Source organism: Poeciliopsis prolifica, unplaced genomic scaffold (genome assembly GCF_027474105.1).
Source record: "Poeciliopsis prolifica strain line A6 unplaced genomic scaffold, Auburn_PproV2 SCAFFOLD020, whole genome shotgun sequence".
NCBI lineage: Eukaryota > Metazoa > Chordata > Actinopteri > Cyprinodontiformes > Poeciliidae > Poeciliopsis > Poeciliopsis prolifica.
The window spans coordinates 4040959-4066215 of NW_026562395.1; the positions used below are offsets into that span (position 1 = coordinate 4040959).

The 25257-nt window shown below is 40.3% G+C and overlaps 2 protein-coding genes across 5 annotated transcripts; one reads left to right on the top strand and one right to left on the bottom strand.

The window, feature by feature from the left end:
- Window positions 1-204: 204 nt before the first annotated feature.
- enpp5 (ectonucleotide pyrophosphatase/phosphodiesterase 5) lies at window positions 205-9339 on the bottom strand. The gene is made up of 4 exons (XM_055044160.1): window positions 9179-9339; window positions 6030-6932; window positions 4578-4754; window positions 205-3412 (listed from the first exon to the last, which is right to left on the bottom strand). Exons 2-4 carry the CDS (start codon window positions 6907-6909, stop codon window positions 2994-2996), a joined length of 1476 nt encoding a protein of 491 aa, XP_054900135.1. The 5' UTR covers window positions 6910-6932; window positions 9179-9339; the 3' UTR covers window positions 205-2993.
- A 3184-nt stretch (window positions 9340-12523) lies between these two features.
- On the top strand, window positions 12524-24413 carry hmgn3 (high mobility group nucleosomal binding domain 3). Of its 4 annotated transcripts, XM_055044172.1 has the most exons (8): window positions 12524-12894; window positions 16901-16951; window positions 17192-17221; window positions 18100-18201; window positions 19457-19507; window positions 20410-20502; window positions 20690-20789; window positions 23572-24413. In XM_055044172.1, the coding sequence occupies exons 1-8, from the start codon at window positions 12880-12882 to the stop codon at window positions 23577-23579; spliced, it is 450 nt and encodes a 149-aa protein (XP_054900147.1). In that variant the 5' UTR covers window positions 12524-12879; the 3' UTR covers window positions 23580-24413. The 4 variants fall into 4 exon arrangements, with proteins under 4 accessions (XP_054900147.1, XP_054900148.1, XP_054900150.1 ...); XM_055044173.1 differs by lacking the exon at window positions 20690-20789 and having other exon boundaries at window positions 12529-12894; XM_055044174.1 differs by lacking the exon at window positions 18100-18201 and having other exon boundaries at window positions 12559-12894.
- Window positions 24414-25257: the final 844 nt, after the last annotated feature.

Here is a 25257-nt window from a genome sequence, read left to right on the forward strand (position 1 = left end):
TGAAGTTAATCTAACATCAATGTGTCAGTGTCGATCAAGACATAACTCCCTTCAAAGTAAGCCTGTCGTACAATTAACGTTTTTATATGGAAGAGCTGAAAAGTAGTTATCTCGTCGACTTACTTTGAAGGGGATTGGAGCCAATATCGTATCACAATAAACAATGTGGACACCAAGACGCAAAACAAAACATTCAGACAAAGGTTCAAGTTTTTATGAGCCACTTTATTTTCAGAAGACTCTTAACTGCAGAAACATGGCAAAGATAGAATCTGTCACTCATATTAAATATTCACTGTATCCAAATCCAAGGCGATAATAATAAACTCTTATTCTTTTCAGCAAGTACAAATGAATCATTTTGAAATATAATACTGCTGATCTTGAATGATTTTGAAATATAATACTTCACTTCCATATCAGTGGGTCTGGGAAAGTTATTAGACAACACTTTTGTTTATTAAAACGTTACAAGGATGAGAAAGTAGGTAGTTCCCATATAAATGCTTTTAATTTATGAATTGAAATTTTGTAAAAAGTATATCTATATTTATATCACAGTGATGTCTGTTGTTTTTGGGCACGGCTAAGCCATTCAAAAAGCAAACGGAGAAAAGTAAACCAATCTTTTAGTTTATATATATCTACAAGGTGCAGCAAAAATAGACAGACAACTGATCTGGATTCAAGTCTTTTCTGTAACTATGCAAATTAAAAAGCTTTCCAGGAAGAGTCGGTTCTTCTTTTCGTTATTTGTAACGGCTACGATGAACTAGAAGTGTAAATTAGAGGCTACATGTCCTAAGAAGCGTCCAACAACTTGTTTCAATCCTGTAGTGCAAAAGGGGATCATGTCTTGCGAGTCGTTCCGAGAAGGTCTTCTCCACCAAATTGACAACAAAACCTAGAATTCCTAAGACATAGTACAGACAGTTTGCAATTGCACTTCACATTTCACCGACAATATGGCCATGGTTACAACATTAATTACGACAAGTAGCGAAATACACAATCATCTATGAAAGAAAAAGAATGCCCTCCCTAGACAGTCAACAATTAAAGCCCCCTTCACACCAGACTGTGACTAGGCCATGAAAGACCTTCTACTTTGAATGCCTTCATGAGTGGATCCAATACGGTCAGATTAGGCGCACACACCTCCAAATTGCGTGTATGGCCAGTTTGTAAGAAGGCTGCACTATTATTCGGGCTGCAATTTAAATGCAAAACTTTGTAAAAAGCAGAGATACCTTGGTAGTATTTCGATAGGACAGTCAAAAACGCAGAAGAGAAAGGTGATGTACTCCATCACATAGTACAGACATTTCACTCTAAAATTAGGTTTTCCAAATTTCCAAGGGTAAATTTGTTGTAAACTTCCAACTGCGACAGAAATCCAGAAGACTAGGGCCACCTTAATCTGGTGTGAAGAGGGCATAACAGACCAGAAGACAAAATGAACGCTCGAGAGGTGTACTCTCTTTAGTTTAAAGGCAAATGGTAGCTGACTAAGAAAGAGCAAGGTAGTGTGACGTGAATGCCCTACACATGAAGTAGCTTGACACACAGAGTGAATTTTCCAGGTAACATTCAAAATGAACAGTGACCATGACCAGTCTCCTGAAGCTAGAGCAGTTTTTTTTTTTAATACTTTAGCAGAATCACAGCATTTCCAGTATAAAGTAACATCTTCTCCGATGCTCAAACCGCAAGCAGAACAAGTGGTGGAAAATTCTAAGTAGACTTTGGTCCTCCTTTACTTCGTGACATACAAATCTGATTTGCATAGATTTGAAAATGTCAAATCAAAACTGCCTGCCGCCTAAGAATAGCTCAAAAGTATCATGTTGAACAGCTATTTTTAATCTCCGACACGTTTCCACCTCTTTCTGCTTACAAGTCGACGAGAGACGGCAAAAATGCTCCGCACACTTCATTGGTGGACTCTTTCTGTGTAAAAACTATGAACGCTTAAAAGGCAAAGATTGTCTGAAGGCATACCCAGTTATCTGATTCCCCCACCTGTTGCTTTCAGCATCTTTTGTCATAACTAGCTCTTTGCTCCATGTTGGACATGGGGTCATAAAAGCTGGTTCCAAACAGTGGACTCTCATGCAGACCCCAATTAATTTAATCTATAGTAGGAGCTAAGAAAGAAGTCAAAAAATATTTTAAAAATGCTTAATTTGTTTAGATCCTAATAGCCAATGGCTTTTTCATAGTTGCCAATGTATCTACTTATGTATATACGTATAATCTGGATCATAGATCAGCGTTGTTCAAGTTGGATATCTACTCTCCTCATATATACTACTAAAAATAACCAAATTTTGTCATTGAAATTTTGTCCAACTAAATTAAAAAAAAAAATTGTGACATATTTTTAAGGTATTCTGAAAGAAAAATGTTACAGGAATGCAAAATTACTTAACTTTTTTTTTCCACACCTTTTTAACAAGTGTACTAATAAGTGTGAGCAAAGACCTCACCAGTGCAAAAGCAGGTATTTCTACTTTTGCCATTTTTTCTTCGATTTGATCAAATGTACTTTTTTGAATATCTTAAATCCTTATTCTTGTCACAGAAAATTAACTTTTTTTCCACAAGGATAGATATCCAAGCACACATAAATTGACCTTGACTATCAACTATAAAACGCCTTTGGTAGATTATCAGTCTGATCATAATGATGCCTCTGCATTATCCCAAGTCATAGTTTTTGCCACCAAAAGTTCCAACTTCTCAGAACCACAGTTTAAAAATCCACACTTAGTCCTAAATCTCTATGCAGAAAGTGACATTGAAGTTGTTACATGACCTTAAGTTAAATTCACATCAAAGCATGGTTACATTATTATTATTTATTTTATTTTTTTTATCAAACCTGCACCAGAAGCAAACCCTATAAATATTTCACTTGCACAACCACATCTGTTGCCGCGAGGGAAACATTTAGAGAACGCTTCTGGGCCCGAACAGCGAACCTCGGGGAGCTACAGGTGCAAGTCCTCTTGCAATAAGGGCTGCGACATCTCCCAACTTCTGTGTTTGAGCACCGGCCGCTGTTTTAGCGTCACCAATATGACGTAGACCACTAGGAATCCCAGGACCATCACCACGCCGATGAACGAACCCACAACCGGGGCGTACGAGTACCTGCTGACCTTAGGAGGCGGAGTGGAGCGGGCCAGAGCGGGCGCTGAGGTGGTCGGCTCCGAGGACAGCAGGTCCCGGACGTTTAGGAGCGAGCCGTTGCTTGGCAGAGGCTGGATGGCCAGGATGTGGCACATGAGAGGGTAAAGGTCAACAGATCGCATGGAGGCTTTGATATAGTTCTGGCGAAAGGCCGGACCGCGGGCCACAAACACCGGCTGCATGTCGCGTAAGGTGTTGTTGTAGCCGTGGTTTCCCACTGAGGAGGAAAAAGACAACAAGTAGGCGTGAAAGTTGTGATAAGTTACTTCTGTTCATCTACATACTTTCATATGTTAAGACCCATCAGGTAATAGATTCCAAGTTAGGCAGAACTATTAATGTGTAAGAGTTATTTATGTTCCAAATTAGATGAAGCATTTATTTTTATAAGTTTTTAGGGGTTTAACATAAGTGGACAAGTGAAAATGTCCAAAAATAACACATTATTATTTTTCATGTGGCTTTGAGGGTTTTAAAAATTGAGACTAAAATCTGGAACCCATTGTAAAAAGAAAATAAGCCCTGTTTACGATACTAATTTGGGAACTTTTTGTCATTCACTGTTCTGGTGGAGAAGAGATGACTGATTGCAGAATAATCCACTTTTTTTGTTTTAGCTTGGTTTGTGAATATTTTTAGTTTGGTTTGTGGAACAAACTAATCTTAATTTATACTAAATTATATAACATATTTACTTTTTATGACCTTTTACTAAAATCTTGCTTCAGTAATTCTGAACTACTTCTTTAACTCAGCTCAACCAAATCCATAAAGCAGACTTTAAGTCAGTAATGGAGCTAAATTTAAAACGCCGCTGATGAGAAAGACGATGCAGTAATTCCTTAATTTTAATGGCAATACTCTGTCCATTAATACATGATACACTGAGAGCACTGCCAGACTGTACTGCTGTTGTTTTATCCTCCAAAGAAAGAGTCAGCTTGTTCTCCTGTAAGGTGCAGCTTCACTGATTAACAGGCTTTCAGCGATGGCGGAGACAGGCAGTGTAATTAGCTAGTGTGGTACTGCGTCTGAGACATATGTTCTGACATTTCTAATCTGAACAAAAGGGAGTTTTTTTTTTCTTTTTATTTAATTAGGAAAAGCGCTGGAAGGCACAGTGATAAAACTCACAGAACCCCAACCCCCACCGCCCTGTTCTCTCCGGTCCCATAAGAAAACGAATCTGGCCCCCCTCTTCGTTAATTACATTCGGTGTAACTTGTGCTAGCTTCTGGATCAGGGACAGAAATACATCACCTGTGAAGCTATAATTAGAGCAGGCAAACAGCTGGTGTTTAAAGCTAGATTTAAAAAAAAAAGAAAGCAAGAAAAAAATGTGCAGAATAACCAGAGTAACTAGGTAGCATTTTTAGACGTACGCATGAAGAGTCCGGTCCTGTTCTGCATGATGGTCCAGCCCTCCTTGGCCTCCAGGAGGATGGGCATGATCCGGACGTTGTGCTGATAATGGAAGTGTTCGGGAATGTCGTCCTTCCTGTACGCCACCATGTTGGGGTTGGCGTCCGCCAGCAATTCGAACACCTCGTCGAGCTTCCCTACGAGACAGACCACAGCAAAGGGTCGAGTCTTATTTGTGATGCAGTGACACGTAAGCATTCGTGACAATACGGTGAAAAATATTAAATATGCAAATATGTTTATGACTTTTTCATCAATGGTCTTAACTAGTATTTTATATGATACAGACACTAAAGAAGTGGGTCAGGAACAAGTGCATCTTTGCACTCCTGCTGATAAAAAATGAATTTGTTTTATTGTCTCCTGGTCTGAGTCATTCTGTTAGTCTTTTTCTAGAAAATTAATGTAGCATTCAGCTCTTGTCCAATTTCTAAGCTTTAGTTTCTTTTTTTGTTTTAACCCTCTCAGGCTCAAATTACTTGAAAAGACTGTTTAAGTTGTTGCAAATCTGCAACACCTGCCTGGAGAGGGTTAAAACGTTGACCTGCCACTATTTAAGTTAGCCAATTCTGAGTTCTCCTTAAAACTAGAAAAGATATAAGATTTATATGTAATATATTCTTGTAGCCTTTCTACTGAGTAGAGATCGATCTAGTCATGGTTTTCGATTGTGGAATTTTCTGTAGAAACTGAAAGCATGCACAGGAAGAACATAAAGAAACACTCCAAGGTCGGGATTCAAACCCAGCAACTTTGTGTTGTAAGGCAACGGTGTTACTAACTGCACAATGCAGCATTCATGAAGACATGAGCATTTTATATTGGGAGAAAAGGTAACGTTACATAGCTGGTGTGAGACGGGGAGAAAAGTAGCACACATTCTTCAAAGTTTAAGTTAGCGATTAGAAGAGTTAGCATTACTAACAACTATTTAATACACTGAAAGCTCAAAAGGATCCAATTAAACTATGTAGTTTGTTGTTATTCAACCTTCCTGTTATCTGCTGCAAGTGCTGCTCTCTCACAATTTAAATGAATCTGAAACATGTCTCTAGTGATGCGTTTTTTGTTTCCAAAGCTTCTTAAAGCCCTGATTCCTTCCTCTTTAAACACCTCACTGATACTAAGAATGACTAACTTTGAGTCCCTAACCACTGAAAATTGCAATGGTCCAAGAGATGTAGACGTCTTTATTTCCAGACAAGTAGTCCATGTCATTTCAAAATAATAAATTAAACAAATCATCATGTGAAAAAGGCTCACACATCCATCACAAAACAAAATGTTATTACAATATCTGACAAAGCTTGGGGTGGGGTTGGTGAATAAATCAATAACAATATATATCGTAATGAGATATGTGATCATTTTTGATTATTGATTATTTCATGCACCATTTAATGTATCGTTACCTTCTTTGGGGAGGATTCCCACCACCGGACTCTTATCCACCCAGGTGTACAAATCTCTGTCCACATACTGGTCCAGTTCTATGATCTTCTCGGGGGAAAGCTGGGCCATCCCATGGTCACTGGTCACAACCAGGTTCACTTTCTCATACAGCCCGGCCTTCTTCAGCTCATTCAGGAGGAACCCGAGCTTCTCATCGATCCCGGCGATGATTGAGTCCATGAGCGGGCTCTGAGGTCCCAGGTTGTGGCCGCTCTCGTCCGGCTCCTCCCAGTACAGAATTCCAAAATCCACGGCTTCCCCGTCGGGCGCCGAGAACCACTCGATAATCCGCCGCACCCTAGCTTCAAAGGACACCGAGGCATTGTACGGGAGGTACCGAGTGGGGAACATGCCGTGGATCTTTACGTCAGACCCGGGCCACATGGCCGCTCCGCTCCGCCCTCCGTCCTTCTGAACCGTCACCCAGAGAGGCACGGCCTGCTCCCACCACCTTGAGTCATAAACGCTGTCCGTCTCCATGGAGAAGGACAGGTTCAGAGCTGGGTCGTACATCTCGTTGGCCACGACGCCGTGCGTCTCAGCGTACAACCCCGTCACCATGCTGTAGTGGTTCGGGTAGGTCTTGGTGATGTAAATGTTCTCCACAAACTCGACCTTCACGCCCTCGTCCATGATGCTGCGGAAATTGGGAGTCGGGACGCGGTAGATGTAATCCCAGCGGAAACCATCGAAGGACACGAGGAGCAGCTTGGGTCGTTCCTTGTCGCCGTCCTCCTGATGTTGATGGCGGTTCAGGGTGAGAGGAGAAACCAAGGGGAGAACCACGGCGAAGAGGTAGAAAGGAAGTCTGCAGCCTCCTGACGTCAAGTAGCTCAGCATAGTGTGGCTTGTAGAGACACAACCTGCAAAACACAAATACTAAACCTGCTCAAGCAAACATTTATCTGGAAGAATTATGCATACAACATATAAAATGACTGTTGTTTTTTTAATGATGTGATTACTAAAATGACAGACGACGTTTGAGTTCTCATAAAATTGCTACATTTTCCTAGTATTACGCCATTTTCCTAATATTATGACCTTTTGTAATTAAAAAGAAAAAAATCTGAGCCTGACCCTTATATTTTGTCGTAGCATTGACCTAAAACCAATGTCCAAGCTGTTAAACCATTCTTATCAAACACGATGGCAGCCCTTGGCCTTGGTTTGTGCTGACATCGCTACAAACTATGGAAGCCCAAAGAGTATATTGGTGAAAAAAATCCCAATTTTCCAAAAATCAAATCTTCAAAAAACAAAAATTCAGCTGAATTAATGTAGCGCCCACTCCTAACTCTTAAAAATGCATGCATTAAAGTTGAAAAATTTAGACATCAGTGACATGAATGTTTGAACTGAAATCTCTTTTTTTTACTCCCTAAATTTTAAGCTCAGTCCTTTCTTTATAAGTAATTTTTTGACACATTATCTCTTTTGAAAGCCATTCTTCCCATAATATCCACAACGTCGGAGAGCACTGAGATATTTTTAGCCGTTTCTAAAACACCACAAACACCTCTACCCGTTTTATGTCTTTGAATCTGAAATGTACGGACATTTTATCACCGAAGCAGCAAATGCATTCTGCTCGACTACAGTGTAGCACAGCTGGCTCTATGATGGAACTGGTGCATTCCTGTAATGTTGGATGATACTGTGTATACACAAACGAGGGACGTAGACTTTTAGGGTAAAAAAAAAAGCAACTCTGATATTATTGTTAATTATTGAGCTCATGATAATAATAGCTGGGCAGATTCATGTCTGCTCGAAACAGCGGTCAGCAAAAATGTGCTATATTTTACACATGTGATCTGGATGGGCTCAGTTGAAACAATGAGAGCAGCAGCTGCTCTCTGAGTGCTGCTAAAAGAGGAAGTGATGCACCAACAGCGTTCGATTATATGCCAACCTTTATGATATGTGCCAGTGGTTTATATTTCAGAAGCAGCCAACTGCAGATCTCTGTATTTTAATCTCCACATAAAAAAAAGGCTGACTGGAAAGCTCATTAACAATCTCCCTCCAACCCACATAGATATCCCAAGATGTGCTTCAGGAAACAGTGGAGCACTAAAAATAGCTCACAACAACTGAGTATGTATGTAATGAAATTCACTTCCCTCACTATAGAAATGCGCAATAACCACTTTTCAATAAGCCTGTCCTTACTCTATAACATCGCAGCAATAACACGCAATGTATTTTATTTTGATTTTACCTAGAACTGTTTCTTTGCAGCGAGGAGTTCCTGGGTTTGAATCCCGGCCCGGGGACTTTTTGGCACGCACTTTGCTCAACAGATCAAAATCGAAGCGTTTCTAATGGAAAAGTTGAGTCCTTCCACCAGGACAATGACCCTAAACATTCAGTCAGAATCACGATGGAATGTCCCATGTCAAAGCATGTTAATGTCTTAAAACGGCTCAGTCAAAGTCCAGACCAAAATCCAAATGAGAACGGAGGGAACCTATGAAACTAACCATTCACAGATGCTCCCTGTCCAACAAAAATATTAGAATTTGTGGTTGCATTGTGATAATAAACAAAAAACGCAAGGATGTTCAAGAGTTACAAATGCTTTTTGCAAGGCGTTGAATTGATGCGCCTGAAGTTAATATTTTAATATTCTGAGCTATGCCCTCATCTGTTATCTCCCCACCACTTCAAAATGAAAAGAAAAGCATTTCACTTTAGGAATTGACACGTTTTTTAAAATTATTTTTTATTACTATTTACCAAACTTGTTGCTTAAACCCCCCCAAAAAACATAGCTGTTGATGTAAATTGAGATGCCCAGATTGACCTTAAAGCAGCAGCAGCAGGTTGGCAATTGGACGCATCAGCAGAAATGATGTCATTTGGAAATATATCCCATTTAATTACCCTGCACAGACAGTTAATGACGCGGGATTCAGACTGTGAAGTTCTGATACATTTCTGCACCAGGCATGTGAAGCTCTGCTGGTCATTGAAAACAATAGCCGGGTAAATGTGGGCAAAAACCCAGAGCGCGTTAATGTGGCACTGGAAGGCGACAGGTCGGGGAGAAAGTCAGTAAGCGCATTTGCGAATTAAAATAATGACAGTCAACAAGCGCGCTCACCTTATCAGAACCCGGCCTTTCCTCGGTCCTCTCCGGCTGCACAAAGAGATAAACAGCCGGACCGGTGTAGTTCTGCTCTGCTCCCGCGCCGGAAGTCCCGCCTCCTTCTCCTCCTCCTCCTCCTCAGCCTTTCGCAGTTAGTTGTGCGAAGCTTTTTTTTTTTTTTTTTTTTTTTTCTCTGCCGGGTTTATTTACAGTCGCGGAAGCAGAACCGGACCCGGACAATATGAAGGCAGGAGGCTGCGCGCGAGCAGGTGCACGAGAAGACAAGGTTGATGGCTGCTGCGTAAAGGTCTCTCTCTCGCGCGCGCACAAGAGGAGCGCGCGCCGGTCCACATGACGTAATGTGGGTGGGATGCGGTGGAGGGGGTCTGAGCGACGGGTGGGAGGCTAAACTAGCAAAACAAATGGATCAGTGGAACTTGTCTATTTGTTTTGTTTTGGGGGGTTGTTGGGGCTTGCTGGGGCGGGGGTGTGGGGGACAGCAGAAGAAGAGCAGAGCCATTTCCGGATAAACGCGTCTTTTAAAGTGACAGCACTTTAAACTCTAAAGAGGGAGTAATATCATCATCAGACTCCATTACAATGTTGCTCCAAATCAATAGTTTTTCTCAACCTCCTAATCTGAGGTTAAAAGCAATGCAGGGATGGAAACTGTGACAAAAACTATCCACCAGGTGTCAGCCAAGTTCTACCTTAGACTAGGCATTGTGCCATAAAAAGAAATTACATTCTGTTTGACAGCAGAGGTCTGTTTTAGCCTAATTAAATTTGCAACACATAATTTTAATGATCCCGATTGATGCTTATGAGTTGAACTGCTGTGCTGTATTTATACCCCTTGATTGATTGATTGATTTAATATTTTGTCATCTTGCGTTACTGTTTTTTTTTTGAGAATTCAAGAGGCACACAAAGTGACGCACAATTGTTGAGAAAAAATCAGACATGTTTTTATGTTTTATTTATTTATTTAAAAAAAAAAACATTCAATTTTGATCAATTGAAGTGGCCAAAATCACTAAGAAATAACAGCAAAGCCTTTCATCACTCTAAACACACTAAAATAGAAAACAAAACACTTAAAACCTAACAGTAAGGGAAGATTTAAATGTTTGTGACAAAATGTAAACTACAATCAGCTCAGAATATGAAGCTGGCTAAAAGTGTTAAATCACTAAAACACAAATAGAAAATTAAAACAACATAATTAAACGACTAATTATTACACTGCACTGTATACCATACATGCATTAAATGAGATATATGAAATGAGCAGTGAAGCGACCAGACATGTTATGTGCTGTTTAATTGAGACAGTAAAACTTAAGTTATTGCACTTTAGCTATGCAAAAGGTATGTGATTTAACAACAGAAGTCAGTGCAATTCTTTATCGTAACATTTTTTTTAGATGTACATGATGCTTTTGATATAAATAACGCAGGTGCGTTGGGTGAACGATATGACATTCACAACTCTGTTAGGGAAGGATGCATGTATTTTTGCACAACATTGTATTCTTTTTATTTTACTGCTTAAGAAAATCCCCTCTCTCATAGCATCAGTCGCAACAGATTATCTTTTCTTTCTCGATTACAATAGTGTCCAATTTCAACCAATCACCTTCGAGCTGGTGGCGCATTACTTAAGTAGTTTGAAGGTATTTGAAGCAGTAGTGGCCATTTAGATGCATGTTGTTGTACTGATGAGTTTGTTCCATGAATCTTTGTCATTCTTCTTCTAATGAAAAGACGCTTGATGGACTGTAATAAGTTGCTGTTGTACTAAACGCTGGATACATGGAATAAAATCCAAGTTATAGAGGGTTTTATGTTGTTGATTGTAACACAGAATCTAAACACATTAAAAGTATAATTTTCTGCCAGCATGACAGCATGAAAAAAGGAAAAGTGAAAAATTATCCACAAAGCTGACTGGGTTCTCTTACTCTTCCGTTTTTGCAACCTATAAAATCTTTTGACTGCATGTTGTGCTGCTGCGTTTGTTGTGTGAATCGACTTCGTTCTTTTTTCTTCTAGTTCGCTGATAGATTGAATCAGAACTCCGGAGCGTCCATCCGCACATCTGGCCCTGTGTGTTCTGGACCTTTAAAGCAGCTTTGTATTTGGGCCTTTGCGGAGTCAAAAGGCCTGTTTGGACAGGAAAGCTCCATCAATGGAGCTCTCTCTGTTTCTCTGCACATTGTGACGCTGCCCAAGAGTGTGGAGGTTGCTTTTCTGGCTTTTGTGCTTTCGGCTCCATTGTGTGTCTAAAAGGAAACGGTGTAATATACAGTGTGTCCCGTATATTTCAAAAACACTCCGACTGCCGGTTTTGTGCAGAAGTTCCAGAGGCTCATTGATCAAAGATGAGAAGGTTGCCGTGCTGAGCATGAGTGAAATTAATTACAATGTTCCACTGGATGCTGTGATGACATTTAAATGTTATCGTGTTTGTGCTCCGACATAATGCTTGGAGGGATATTTTATTCTGAAATGATGCCAGCGGAACTTCAACCGTCTGAAATAGCAAAGAAAAGCAGTTGTCATTCAACTGTGCACACAGATTATTACCATTCAGCTTCAAATAAAGTCTTTGTGTAACGTCTTTCCTCGGATAATTCGGCACACATCGTTCAAATCTGTTTGTGTTGCTTGGATTAAATGGGTGTTTGTAATTTACAGATAATTTACAAATATTTACATTAACTGTAAGATGAGCAAGATACAAAAAAATAAAAATAAAAAATTGATGGCTTCCATTTTTAAAAATGATCAGATGGAGGTTGATTAGGACACAGTGGGTCATTAGATGTGTTAATCCAGATGCGGCCATCTCCTTTAATTCAGCTCTTAGATTATGTTTGTTCTGTTGGGGATTTTCTCCTGTGTGTGTGTTTTTTTTTTTTGTTTGTTTGTTTTAATGTCTTTCTGAAGAACAAAAACCTTCAGCTCTTTAGCACCAATAAAGGATGCAGGTGTAGAAGTTTTTTGTATTGGCAATGCTATATAATCAGTACTTGAGAATTGTTGTTTGTAGGTGATAACCTGTCCCATCCCCCTTCCCCAATAGCGTTGCGTGAAAGATGCGGTTAGCAGAATTGCAAAAAACCCGCCATGCATTACGAGCCATTTAGTTCTTTACAGCAGACTGGGAAACCCCTACAAGACACAATTTTCTGGACCGCGTTTATGGCCGACGTTCGTGCCATTATGCCCTTTGGTTTCTGGTTCTGGTCCTTTGTGTTTTATTTGTTCCTCTTCCCCCCCCCCCATTCTACATCACCTAGATCCCCAAACAGAGAGCAAGGGGGCCCCTTCTCCCATTGGCCCGTCTCCACTTTCCCTCAAAACTCGGGATCGGCGCACAAAGAGCGCGCAGCCAATCGCAGAGAGCTTCGGGGGAAAACCCTGGCCAATGCCCGCCGCCCTGGTATTTACACAGTGACCGACCCGGCCAATCAGGAGTCGTCACAGCGCACGGATTCTGACCCCTCCAGCCAATGGGATCGGGGAGGCACAGAGTTTTGTGGGAGTGCATATAATCAACATATTATCCAAGGTGGCTCAGATATTGATCCGGTATTCCTAGGTAGTTCAAATTCACCTCCCGCCGCCCTTCGGCTTTGACCTCATTTGTCTCTCTCCCCTCTCCCTCCTCCTTCCTCGAGCTCGGTTGGGAGAATTATTCACGCGCAGAAATGCCGAAGAGAAAGGTGAGTTCCGGCCGGCGCACTTCACTGTAGTTTTTTTTTTCTTTCCCCCCTCTTCCTCTCTCCCTCTCACCACCACCACCACCTCTCGCTTTGGACGAAAATAGCGGCGCGCGGTTAATGTGTCGTCGCCGAGGCAGGTGAGGCGAGGCGAGGTGATGGCAAAGTTTCAAGAAACCCTCTACCACTACGCTTCTTGTTTTTAGTGTGTATTTTTACGACGCGGTTCCCCCCCGCCCCCTCCTATTTTTTTAAAATGTATTTTAATTTTTGCGTCACAAATGTTTCGGTCCTCACGTCAGCGTTTGTGTGTTGGTCTTTTTTATTTTTTTATTTTGCCACTTCCCTGTCCGAGACGGTGCGGACTGGCGAGAACGTCAGACGGTTTCTCGCAAGATGGATGGATGGACGGGCGCGTGAATCTTGACTGTGAATGTGTTGCGGACACTTTAAAGCTGGAGACTTTTCATCTCAGAATATTTTTCAGACGCAAATGGAAGGAGAGAGAGAGAGAGAGAGAAAACAACAACAATCACATCGCAACCCCCTTGGTCTAAATTTAGTTTGGAGAAATGGTAGGCGCCAACCCGAATGAGCGATCCCATATTCAGGAAGAGAGCAGGCAAAAAAAAAAAAAAGACAAGGAAGGAAGGATCAGGGAATTGCTGTTGCCTCTTCTCCTGTCTGATCAGCAGCACGGGTCGAGTGCAATTGGATTGTGTTACTGCGTACGTGGAATTTGGCGTTTTGCATCACCTGGAATCCGCTGTTGTCTGCGCAGAATCTCTGAGGACAGAGAATAGGGTGGAGAGGGAGAGGGATTGGGGGGGGGGGGTATTTAGAGGCGGAGGGGTCGCCCACATGCAAATGATGCGATTGTCAAACTGCATGTAAAACTGACTGCTGTGTACCTACACCTGCATCCAAGAGGGGATGTTCAATGTACATCCTAGTGAAAATGTCTTCTTTTTTTTTGTCACACTTAAATGTCTCAGGTCATTTTCAAAAAGGTAAACATGAACAACAGAACAACGGTCGTAAGTCGACAAATGAGTGGCTCAGAAAACCAAGTGAAGGTTTTTGGAGTGGCCTAGACAAAGTCTGGACGCTTTTGGATGACCTTAATAGAATGAAAACAAATTTTTACAAAGAAGAGTGGGCCAACACCGTCCTGTTTTGATGAATAGTTTTTTTTAGTTTTTTTTTTGTAATTAATGAAATCATCATCATCATATGCTCAGATTATCTTTGCTTGATATTCAAGTTAGTTTTCATGATCTGAAACATTTATTGCAACAAAGGGCGAAACGGGAGAGCATTTAAGGGGGCTAACAAGTTTCCCTCCATGCGATTAACTATAACCACAAAGTGTATAACTCGTTTTATTGTGTTTAATGAGCTAAGAGTAAAATTCCTAGCCAATTTCAGCGACACAAGAAATCGCAAATGTTTTGTTTCAATATCAGTTTGCACAACATTGCAAAATGACTTGAACTCCTGGCTAATATTCTGTAAGAAGGAGGAAAACGTGGATTCATCTCAACTGATTTTACCAATGTAATGTTTATGACATTGTTGGGGTGCACCGATTTATCGGTCAGCAGATTTATCGGTGCTGATTTCCTTACGTTTTGGAGGCCGGTGATCTGCCGACTTTCCCATGTGAAGCCGATCTCATCCACCGTTGTTATCAACCTCGGCAAAGGTCTAAAAATCAACCACTGTGCTTTTCTTTGCTCCGGTTAGAGAGGTTTGACTGGCAAACCGGCCGACCAGGTCATGTCTACATATTTATAGTTAACAGTCACCCCATTCTTACCAACTCAGGATCTTTCTTGATATTTGAGTAACATCCCTGTTATATCTGGTGCACTGCTTTGATTCTTTCATGCATGTTTGAGGAGTCTTTGATTTTCCCAACCATTCGGGGATGCCTCTCCTAAGAATGGTTGCGAACAGCCCAATGGAAGAGCAGTGTTAAAGGTGGAATGTTGGAAAGAGTAGGAGCTTCTTAAAGAGACAGACGCGTGAAATTGCGAAGTCAAATCTCTTTTATGTCATTTTTTATTTATATAGATCAGCATTTTTAAAACAAAGGTAACTTTTCTTTGATTGCGCTATAAAGTGTCATTATTTGTCTGTAGATATGTATTTCCGGGCTGTCAATGAAGCCCAGATTGCTTTGACGCTATTGGCCTTCAGGTCATCTGCATTGTTGGGTCTGCTGGATTGTTCCTTTATGTTCCTCTCCAGCTCTTCCTCCAGACTCTGGAATCTTGATTTAAAAATGAAACACAAACTTTACTTTTATCTAAAGTCCAGTTCGTTTTCTTCCAGTTCCAGATAAGATGCTTTTGGTACAAGAAATGTGACAGTTGTCAGCCATGTCTTGCTTGGATGTGTTTGTGCTTGAACCACTGACTGCATCTGCACTTCATGTCTTATAAATTTATCATAAACTCTTCCACTTTTTAAGCTTCACAATCCTGTCAGTGCTGTAGCTATCTCTCAAACTTGTTCCTCCCTTTTTTTTTTGTTGACATGTTTACCTTCCACTGAACTTTCCATGAATATGAAAACCTGTCACTTCGGTAGTCTTAACTGTGATTACGTAAGTTGTCATATGTCTTTTATTTTGTCGTTTGTGATATTCCTCCATTTTAACTGAATAACTAACCAATTAAAATTTGAAAGGTTGTGGTTTTTCCAGATGTGCCTGAATGAACAGGGACACAAAGGTCCTGACTGGAACCTGTGTATTTGTGCGTTTTTGGTACGCTCGTAAGTCTGACGCTGGAGAAGATTATTTTTGTGTTCAACTTGTGCTAAAAGAAGCTAACCTAAATAGCAGCTCAATGCTAAACATGCAACCGCACAGATGCCACCGATGCCAAATGTCAGCGTCCCCAGCTCATAGTTCAAGAAGCATTTAAAAAAAAAAAAATTACAGTAATAAAACATTTGAAAGCTAATTTGTGTATAATATCACTTTGATCCATTCTCATGGTTGAATTACCTAAATAACAGATTGTTGTTGAGCACATACTTCAAGTTATCCAATAATTTAGCATCATCATTGTTTATTTGAATCTGGAATGCTGCTTCTTTTGCATTTATGTAATTTTAGATTCTGAACTATTTAATTGGGATTAATTAAGTGAAGACCCTACAATTAACTCAATTCAAAATTTGAATCTCGTCCCGCCATAAATGTGAGCCACGCTCTTGCAGATATTACGTTTGTCAGCCGGTCCCATGTGATCTTAAGTGATCTAAAGGGGCGGAAGCGTTTCCAGCAGCTGAATGTTTCACTTATGCCTTGGGCCGGTTCTATTTGCAGCCCGTTACTCCGCGACGGAGCTCCGTTGTCGGCCAGATGCATCTTTTATTAAAATGGAAATCACCGGAGAGCTTCCAGCATCATCACGGTGCATATCATTTACACAACATGAACCTGTAGTGCATCTCTAAGCAGTTTCCAACTCATAAAAAGAAGAGAAATGTGGTAATTAAATCACTCTGGTGGAACTTTACCAAACACTGGGCTCTATTAGATATGCAAAAATTGCAGATTGATAAATCCTAATTAGTTTTGTAAACCTTTAGAGCTGAAGCTCTTTCCCCCCAGGGGTCGACAAAGCAGGCCTGTAATTTATTTTAACTCAACAATAAAGCAAAAGATTATAAATCCTACAACTGCTTTCACTCATTATAATTTCCTAGTAATCTAAGAATTCCTAGGGGGGAAAGAACACCTAAAGGGGTGTATTTTAAGTTTATTAAAGTACAGAAATTGGGATTAAAAGTATGTTTTAATTTTTGACTTCAGTTTTATAAAATTAGGAATAAGAACATCTCTATTAAACTTAAGAGCAGTAAACCCTTTCTTCTATTGTTCATTTGTGAAAGAAATAAACATTTATCAACCAAATCACCTTCATCGTTCAAGATAATCAATGTAATCCAGTTAAACCTTTAGTTTCCAACCTTTTATTTTATTTTCTTTCAGTCCCCAGAGGGTGCTGAGGGTAAGGAAGCCTCTAAAGTCACAAAGCAAGAGGTAAATATTTGACATGACATGAAAGTTGTTGTTTTTGTGTGTGCTGTGTGCTTGTTGTGACATGCTGTGGGTTTGTATGGACCGTATTGACGGTGTATGTATATGTATGAGAAAACAGGGCAGCTTGATAATTAGGACATTTGTAGCTGCCCACAGAGTGTATTTGATATGTCTCTCTCTCTCTTTTTCTTTCTCTCCGTCTCTCTCTCTCTCTCTTTTCTCATCCCTTGTTCCTTCAAGCCCACCAGAAGGTCAGAGAGATTGTCGGCGGTAAGTTTCCCTCTCCCCCTGCCTGTCTTCACCTCTGTAGCTGTCCTCTCTCCGCTCTCTTCGAAACTCCCCTCACAGCCGTCGCTGAGGTCCCAGTTTGCGGCTTTGATCAACTGAGTCGGTGTTTATACATTTCATGATCGTTTTCCAACCCCCCCCCCAATCCCCCACCCCCCTATCCCAGAGGGCCGAGTTCTGGCTTGGTATGCATGTGTTTTGTTTTGTTTTTCTATTGTTTCTGTCCGCTGTGGTCCGGGTCTGCTGCATGGCTGGTTTTAATCAGGCCAAATTACTAAAACCTCAAGGTTACATTGGAAATTGATAATCATAGCAAAAATGATCTGACAAATGATGATATTCTACATTTTACCTGTGACTCTGGTCATTCAGCTGTGCCCTACAAGTGACTTCTCTCTCTGTGTTTTGTACTTTGCATGTTTTATCCATCTGTTGAGTCTTTGCATGTTTTTGCATGTTTGCATGATTACTTTAAAGGGGCAGTTTGATGTAAAATTTATTTTTTTAAAGCTTTACATCATGTTACAATGTTATTCTCTCATCAAAACGTGCCTAGAGTGTTGCTTTGATTCTTTCATGCATGTTTGAGAAATCATTTATTTTCCATGGCAACCATTAAGCTTAACTCCACCTTAGAGTTAAGTCTCCACCTTAGCTCCACCTTAGAGACACAGCTCTTTTGTGAAGCTTCAGTTTCCAAGCCACTGAGTTTCTCCCTCCCCTGTTACTTCCCCACTCAGTTCCTTCAGACTAGCCAGCTCCAATTAGCAAATACCTGGTGTAATTGCACATCTGCTGAAGTCATAATAGGAGCTACTTCTCAGTGAAGAAGTAACAACATTTTGAAATGTTGTTAAAAGGTCAGAAGAGGAGATTGTGACGACATCTCCAAGGTGGAGTTTCAGGAAGAGCGGGAGTTTCTTAAAGCGACAGAGGCCAAATTTAATTACAAGACGTATTTGGTAAATTGAGCAATTTTTTAACAATTGAAGTTAACATAGCATTGATTGTGCTATACAATGTTACTATGTTCCTACAAAAAAGATAATATCGATCCTTTAAAGGAATAAGACTTACATATTTTGGAATAACTAGATTTTTTCTTTTTCACCAAGAGTTTACAGAAAAGGATCACAAACTTTTTAAAGTCACTTTCAACATAACTTTAAAAACATTGGTTTTTGCTTGTCACAGTTGAAAGTTAAAAAGAATACCCACAAACAGAAAGTTAAAAAGAATACCCACAAACAGAAATATATGTACTTTTCCGAAGCAGCTTTTTGACACAAAACAGGGTAGGATGGTCATAATATAACATTATTTTTTATTTTATTTTTTTTAAGTACAATCATAATCATTAGAATTGTCACAGTTAACAGATTGACATATTTTTGCAACAACATTGTTTGCAAAGTTTTGTGTTTTTTGGCAAACAGAAATTCAGCAGCTAGTTGCATTCCTAGCCTAGACTTTTCTGTAACAATGACAGATTTTTTTTTTAATGTTAACATCAACAATATTTGAATAGAAATTTGTTTATTTATTTTATCAGGGTATTGCAGGGTTAAATTTGGACGTTAGTAGATTTATTGGTTCACACATTTGCTATCCTACATATTTTGACTAGTATATACATATATGCCTTTTGAGAAAATAATAGAAATGCATATTATGTTCCATGCTGAATTTAACACTATTATAGGAAACATAAAATGAAAACGGTGCCATTCATTGTTTTTTGCCCGACTCAGGACTTGGTTTAAAGAGTTAACCTCACAGTGAACCATTGTTGAAGCTCTACAAGGCTCATCCTCTGTACAGGAAGAATATTCTTAAGAGAAAAAACAATCACATGATTTAACTTTTTTTGGCTGCAGTGTTAACTGAAGAACATGGCTTCAGGGTGCACTCGTCCACACTCAGTACTGTAGGAAAATCTGCTCCAAATTTGCTCATTTTCCAGAGCAACTGTGTCACTGATCTGTTGTTTGAGGTCAAGATGCAGAGGAATGTCACAAATTTGCAACGAAACAAAATCCAAGTACATTAGCTTTTAATCAAGATTCTTGTCAGACATGAGTTTTATTACCATCGACTGTATTAAGGGTACTGTAGCTGTCATAAAATGGCTCAGATCAAAGAGACTGAATCAAATAATTCCGACAAAATGTGAGAATCGTCAGTTCTCACTGATGTGTTTTTTGTTGTTGCTTTTAGAAACCTGCTCCTCCCAAAGCTGAGGTGAAGCCCAAGAAGACCGTTGTCAAGGTGAGGAGCCCACTCAGCCGCGCTTTAAAAGCTTAAAGTACTTGGTTCCCTCAGCGACACTGTGGGACGCTCCCTCCACATTTAATGTCATCCCTGGTAAAAGACGTGTAGAGGCACTGAAATACTTTCTTCTTTTACTGCTGGGGCCTAAACTAAGTGGAAACTTTTATTTTAGGCGTATTGACTCAGTTCGGGGGGAGGAGAGTCGTTTAACAAAATCACAGGCGCTACAATTCAAATTAAAACAAAAATCCCAGTAAAATTAACAGAAACATATTCCTAGTTTATGTTGTTTTGACTTTAAGTTGATCAGAGAGTTGAATAACTCTTAATTTGTAATCCAGGGTTTTCTATTTCCCTGGGATATGAGTACGATGAGATATCCAGAATCCCACTTCCAGAATCTCTAGTCTTTAAATGGGAAAGACGACAATAGATGCCATTTAAGGCAAACAGGTTCTGGACTTGAAAGTCTGGAAATGGCTACAAATAATGAGCTTCTAATCATGTCCATGTCAATGAAAGGTTTAAAAGTCTTCATATCAGGCTTTAAATGCCGTCTCCAGGCTAACAAGGTATTTACAAGATATGCCAGATTTACTGATTTGGTCAGATGAGACCAAAATTAAGCTTTCTAACAACAAACACCTGCAGCAGTGTGCTTGGTGTGAAACAAATGGTGGAAAAGTGCCTCTTTGCTAACAATACAAAGTAGGTAAAGAACCTGTGATGCTGCGGGCTTGTTTCTCTGACAAATGAATTTGGATTCCTCTTAGAGTCTGTGATAACTATTTGAGATGCCAGACGGCCTTTAAAATAAAATTTTGCCGCTTCCTTGAAACTGAAATCAGCATCGCATTGGTTCCTTAAACCTGGGGGTCTTGTCTTTTTTCTCGTGGCAGAAGGATGAAAAAGGAGCAAAGGCCAAGAAGGGCGGCGCTAAGGGGAAGAAGGAAGATGGTCCGGCCCAGAACGGGGAAACCAAGGCTAACGAGGTACGAAGGAGGGTTATGAATATAAAGCATCCTTTATTCCCTAAGGGATAGAAAGCTTTGACAGCTGATTCTTATGTCAATGTATTCAAACATCATCTTTTCAATGAATTACTTAACGTCTGTTTTCCTCAGTAACTCACACCACAATCATATCATGTATCTCCTCCTCACACACACACAAACATAGATCTATGTGTCTCGTCCATCTGTGAGTGTGTCCTCCATCAGAAGCATGGCTCCCTCCTTGATGTCAGTGAAAGGGCAGAGCGAGACAGTCAGAGTTAAGGGTACGCTGCAGTGATCCTAATTAACCTTTGTGTTTTTTTTTCTTCTTTTTTTTAGTTTTAGCCACTAACCACTTTTTCATTTCTACGTAGCTAACGTTTAGCCAGTGTGCCGTGGAGTGCTGAGTTTGTTGGTATGTTTGAAAATGTGACTTCAGCCAGCGGGGGTGGGGTCGGCCGGGGAGGACGTGTTGCTTGTTCTGCAGTGAAGTGAGCCAAGGACAGAGTTTTTACTGCTGCTGCACAAAGCTGTGAAGTGAAATGTGATTGGGTCACTGCGTTCTCAGACAGCCGGTCCCTCCAGTAGTCACTCAGAGGAAGCAGACACATTGGATCCTCCTTTTCAAGTTAAAACTGACTGCCGGAGATGTTTAAGTGCTGGTTAGAAAATAATGAGGAGGAATAAAAAGCTTTAAATCATTCAGTCGGCACACACTTTTCCGGATCAAAATCTATTACGTGCTCAGCAGGAAGCTGACAAATTTGAGGTCTGGCAATTTTGCGAGTGCGCGCAATGTTGTAGGGCGACAAGATGATCCTTTTACCTGCCATGCATCGGTGCGCTGCCACAGTGGAACAATTTTGTTAGCAAAATGAAACCTGGATGTGTAGATGTTATCAACTCAGTGTGGTGCACCACAGCAAATAGAGGAATAATGCAAGAAAAAACGCAGAAAAACAGCTCAAAACCACTCAAATTCTTTTTTCTTGCTCTGTGCGTCGGCTACCCGCAGGCCTGTTGCCAAAACAACCACCTGACAACAGCTCCATCAGTGCATCAGAATTCAAAACCATTGTAAACGCAGATCATACAACCAACAAGTATCACACCATTTAAGGGCCGCCTTTAGTTGTGGGTCCTTAAACCAAGGTATGGTATTGTCCAATTTTTAGGGAACACAAAACGTTCCTGCTCGCGACAAGCACGACACATGTTAGCATAGCATTTTGGTCGAGGACAGAACCAAAGATGTCATCTTATGGGTTGTATGTAATGCATCTATTTAGTATAGGAAAACAACTGTGTCCCGCTATGGACATGTCATGTCATTATATTTTATTTGAGCACTTATGACCTCAATGTCAATGTCAGATTTATTTATAAACAAACTTTTAAGACCATTCGAGGCTTCACCAAAGCTAGTCCTTTGATTCCCCATTCTTTTAATAAGTGAAGAAGGACCAGCTGACTCGCCTCGATTAAAATGAAGGCACAAAGTTTATTAAACCTCTTCAATCTGCAAGATTTCTCTCTTCTCTCCTCCAAATGAAAGAATGACCATCAGCTGCAAACACTTCGATTTTACTTTCACACCACAGATAAGTCTTCAAAATTAAGCTTTCTGTCCACGCATAACCCAGCTTGCTCTTTGGACGGCTTTGTCCTCACTGAATTGCCTTTCTGGCCATGTTTGTGCAAGACACGCCACACTATGGATAATCACATTGTCTTACCAGATTCACCAAACTCACACATTTCACACCAATGTGTGTTGCGTTCATCTCTGCGACGCAGGACCTGAACGGTGGCATGGCGGGACATTCCCACCTCGTTTGTGCTACAGAATCATTGTTTGAACTTTGAACGCATCCCCAGGTATGGAAAGATGGTCCAGATTTTCCATGATGCTGCGCAACAAAGCAGTGTTTTTGTGTCCTGTAACAACAACAACAAAAAAACATCTACAGGCGTTCCTCCATTCAACTCAGATGTTGCAAATTAACGTAATCGGAAAGCTTCCAACAGCAGTGACCTCATCATCATATAGTGTAGCCAATTTATTTCCGAAAGGAAATAATTATTCTGGTTTAAAGTCTTACCAGTGGAAAAGGAGTTTTGTCTTTTTATGCGCTGTGTGTGACCATTTATCTTCAACTGTAAGTCCTGCAGCAGTTACATATTGTAGTTTTGGTTTTAGAAGGTTTTTTTGTTGTTTTTTGATGAATTCAGAAACACCCCACTCGTTACCCAGGGGGCGTCTTGTGCAGCTCAGTGTTTCCATGACACTTTAGATGAGGTATTGCCAGCAGAATGCAGTAACCGCGCTGCATGCAGGGTGAAAAATCTCCATTTACCATCTATGTTTCAACCCAATTCATTTAAAAATGTAATTTTAAGCTTTTTTTTTTAAATATTGCGAAACAAAAAAAAGCAAGTTTATGTGTGTTTACATGTACTGGTTCGAAGCGAATCAATCAGGCTACGCAAAACATCTCTTCATCAAATGATGACGTTACTCATGGCTGTAGTAAATAAAATTCTAATAAAACATCAAGAATACCTTTTTGATCCTAAAGAGAAATTAAATGTTGTAACTTATATTAATTCAAATTTTTCAAAGAGTTATCGTACATGCAGGGGTTGCAAACCAGCCCTGATTCTTTATTTACCTTGGATATTTAAAATGTCTTCCATTTCCGGTGCTAAATGTTCGTTAGAATTTCAAGTTTATCTTTGAGAATGTGTTCTTGCACCATTTTGCTATTACCGTTGTATCTCTGGACAGTCGTCTCCAAACTGCGATATCATTAATCGCGATAACTCCTGTGGCAATTTATCGTCCCGCGAACTTTGTAATGACAGGCATCGCTCTTACACATCATCTGATTTAAACCTCAACATGATCTGATACCCGCAAACCTCCCACACATACTTGACCTAACCCTAACATTTGTAGCCATTTCCCTAACCCTAACATCCTGGTTTAGGTTTAGCGTTTGGATGGCATCAGTTTCCTCTGAAATCAACCAGATCATCTAAAACTCGCCATCTTCTTCCCGGCAGGTCTCTGAAGCAGCAGAAGAGGCGACCGACGAGAAGGCGTGAGGATTCCAACTCGTCCACCGACTCGTCCGCTCCAACTCCATGGCAGCAAAGCATCTTTTTTTACCGATGATTTTTTGTACCATGCCATATGTTTTCTCTCTCTCTCTCCCTCTCTCTCTTTCGATTAGCGATAGCGATGGACAACCAGCAGAACCCTCATCCTCCCTCTTGCATCCCGTGTTGCTTTAGAATACAGCGTCCATCTTAGATGTTCAAAGGCACATTGAAGTGATTTTATCAGACTGTTGCAGATGTTATTTGTGATGCCTGAAAAAAAAAACCAACAACAGGGGATTCGGGGCCATAAATGTGACTGTTACCAGATCTCTAAACCAGCTTGGCCTTTTATTTGTAGTTATTCCTCTGCGAAGAAGGTCACCATTATTGGCCTGTCATAAGGAGATGCCCTGATCTCTACCCCTCTCCCTCGCTGCCCCCCCAGACTCTTTGGGGTAACGTGGAAGATTACAAATGCAGAGCAGTGGGAGATCAGACAACATAAGAAACATCTGCATTTTGAAATAAAAGAAAAAAAACAATTCCTAGTTTTTAGAATCCCTGACGCTGTTCCACATGGCTCCTTTTGTATTTGTGTGTTGGAGTGGAAATGTTTTTGGGTATTTTTTCTTTCTTTCTTTTTTTTTGTTTGAACACCTTGTCCTGAAGCAGAGAGTGCCAGCAATAAACGAGTGAAGCTCCTGTTCTGGGCGGCTCCGTCGGCGTGGGACCTTCTGGGCTTCGGCGGAGTTTCATTCTGTTAGGAGAGAATTTTTTTGAAATAAAAGAAAAAGTCCATCACACATACTTGCCCACCCCCCTATCTTTCTTTCTTTCTTTTAGCGTAAATAGAACAAAGGTGAGGTTTCCCGGGTCAAAGTTCAGTGTGGTTATGTTTGGGGTTTTACGTGGCGAAATGAAACGAAGCATGATAGTGATGAAAAGATTTTGTGGTTTCTAAAATTTTTATGACCCCAAAAAATCTGAGGAAACATGGCATGCACAAGATCAATACGTTCACATTTTATTTAGGTGTGGACTTTGACTGGTCCGTCCTAACACCAATATATTTGGTGTGTTGGGCAATGGACATCCTGGTGGCTATCTGTGGCCTTTGGACAGATTTTTCTTTGTAATCAGGGTAAAATTATTACCGACTTCAGTGGAAAATGTTAAGTAGGACGCAAATTATTCATGTTTTTACAACTAAGCCTTTTATAACCAACACTTATACTGAAATGTTGACTTTGCTGCACCCAAATCGGCTTTTACTAAATTTACTAAACTTGGCTAAATATAGCAAGTAGCTTAGAATAACTTGTTTCAAATTAGCCCATTGACCTGAACTACTGCACTGTAGGTCTTCCTAAAAGAAGGTACATTTTCTAACCTTTTTCTCTAACCTTCTTCAATACCACTGGCTTCTCCATTTAAGCTGAAGAAGCTCTCCCCACAGCATGATGCTGCCACCACCATGTCTCGCTATTGTGTTGATGGCAGGCCTCGGCATCAGCAACCAACCTATCCATAACATTTACACAATGAACGACATAAAAAATATATATATATTCTTTTCTCAGTTGTTGCAAACTATGTACTTTTTCTAGAAAATTTGAAAGAATGTATTAACTCTGAAAAAAAAAATCT

Bases quoted from the DNA above. Each gene is read 5' to 3' on its own strand.
- enpp5 (XM_055044160.1), bottom strand. From the start codon at position 6,909: ATGCTGAGCTACTTGACGTCAGGAGGCTGCAGACTTCCTTTCTACCTC. The intron at 4,755-6,029 runs GTAACGATACAT...TCTGTCTCGTAG, and splicing joins GGGAATCCTCCCCAAAGAAG to GGAAGCTCGACGAGGTGTTC. The intron at 3,413-4,577 runs GTACGTCTAAAA...TTTCCTCCTCAG, and splicing joins CAGGACCGGACTCTTCATGC to TGGGAAACCACGGCTACAAC.
- hmgn3 (XM_055044172.1), top strand. The intron at 17,222-18,099 runs GTAAGTTTCCCT...TGTTGTTAAAAG, and splicing joins GGTCAGAGAGATTGTCGGCG to GTCAGAAGAGGAGATTGTGA. The intron at 19,508-20,409 runs GTGAGGAGCCCA...TTCTCGTGGCAG, and splicing joins CCAAGAAGACCGTTGTCAAG to AAGGATGAAAAAGGAGCAAA.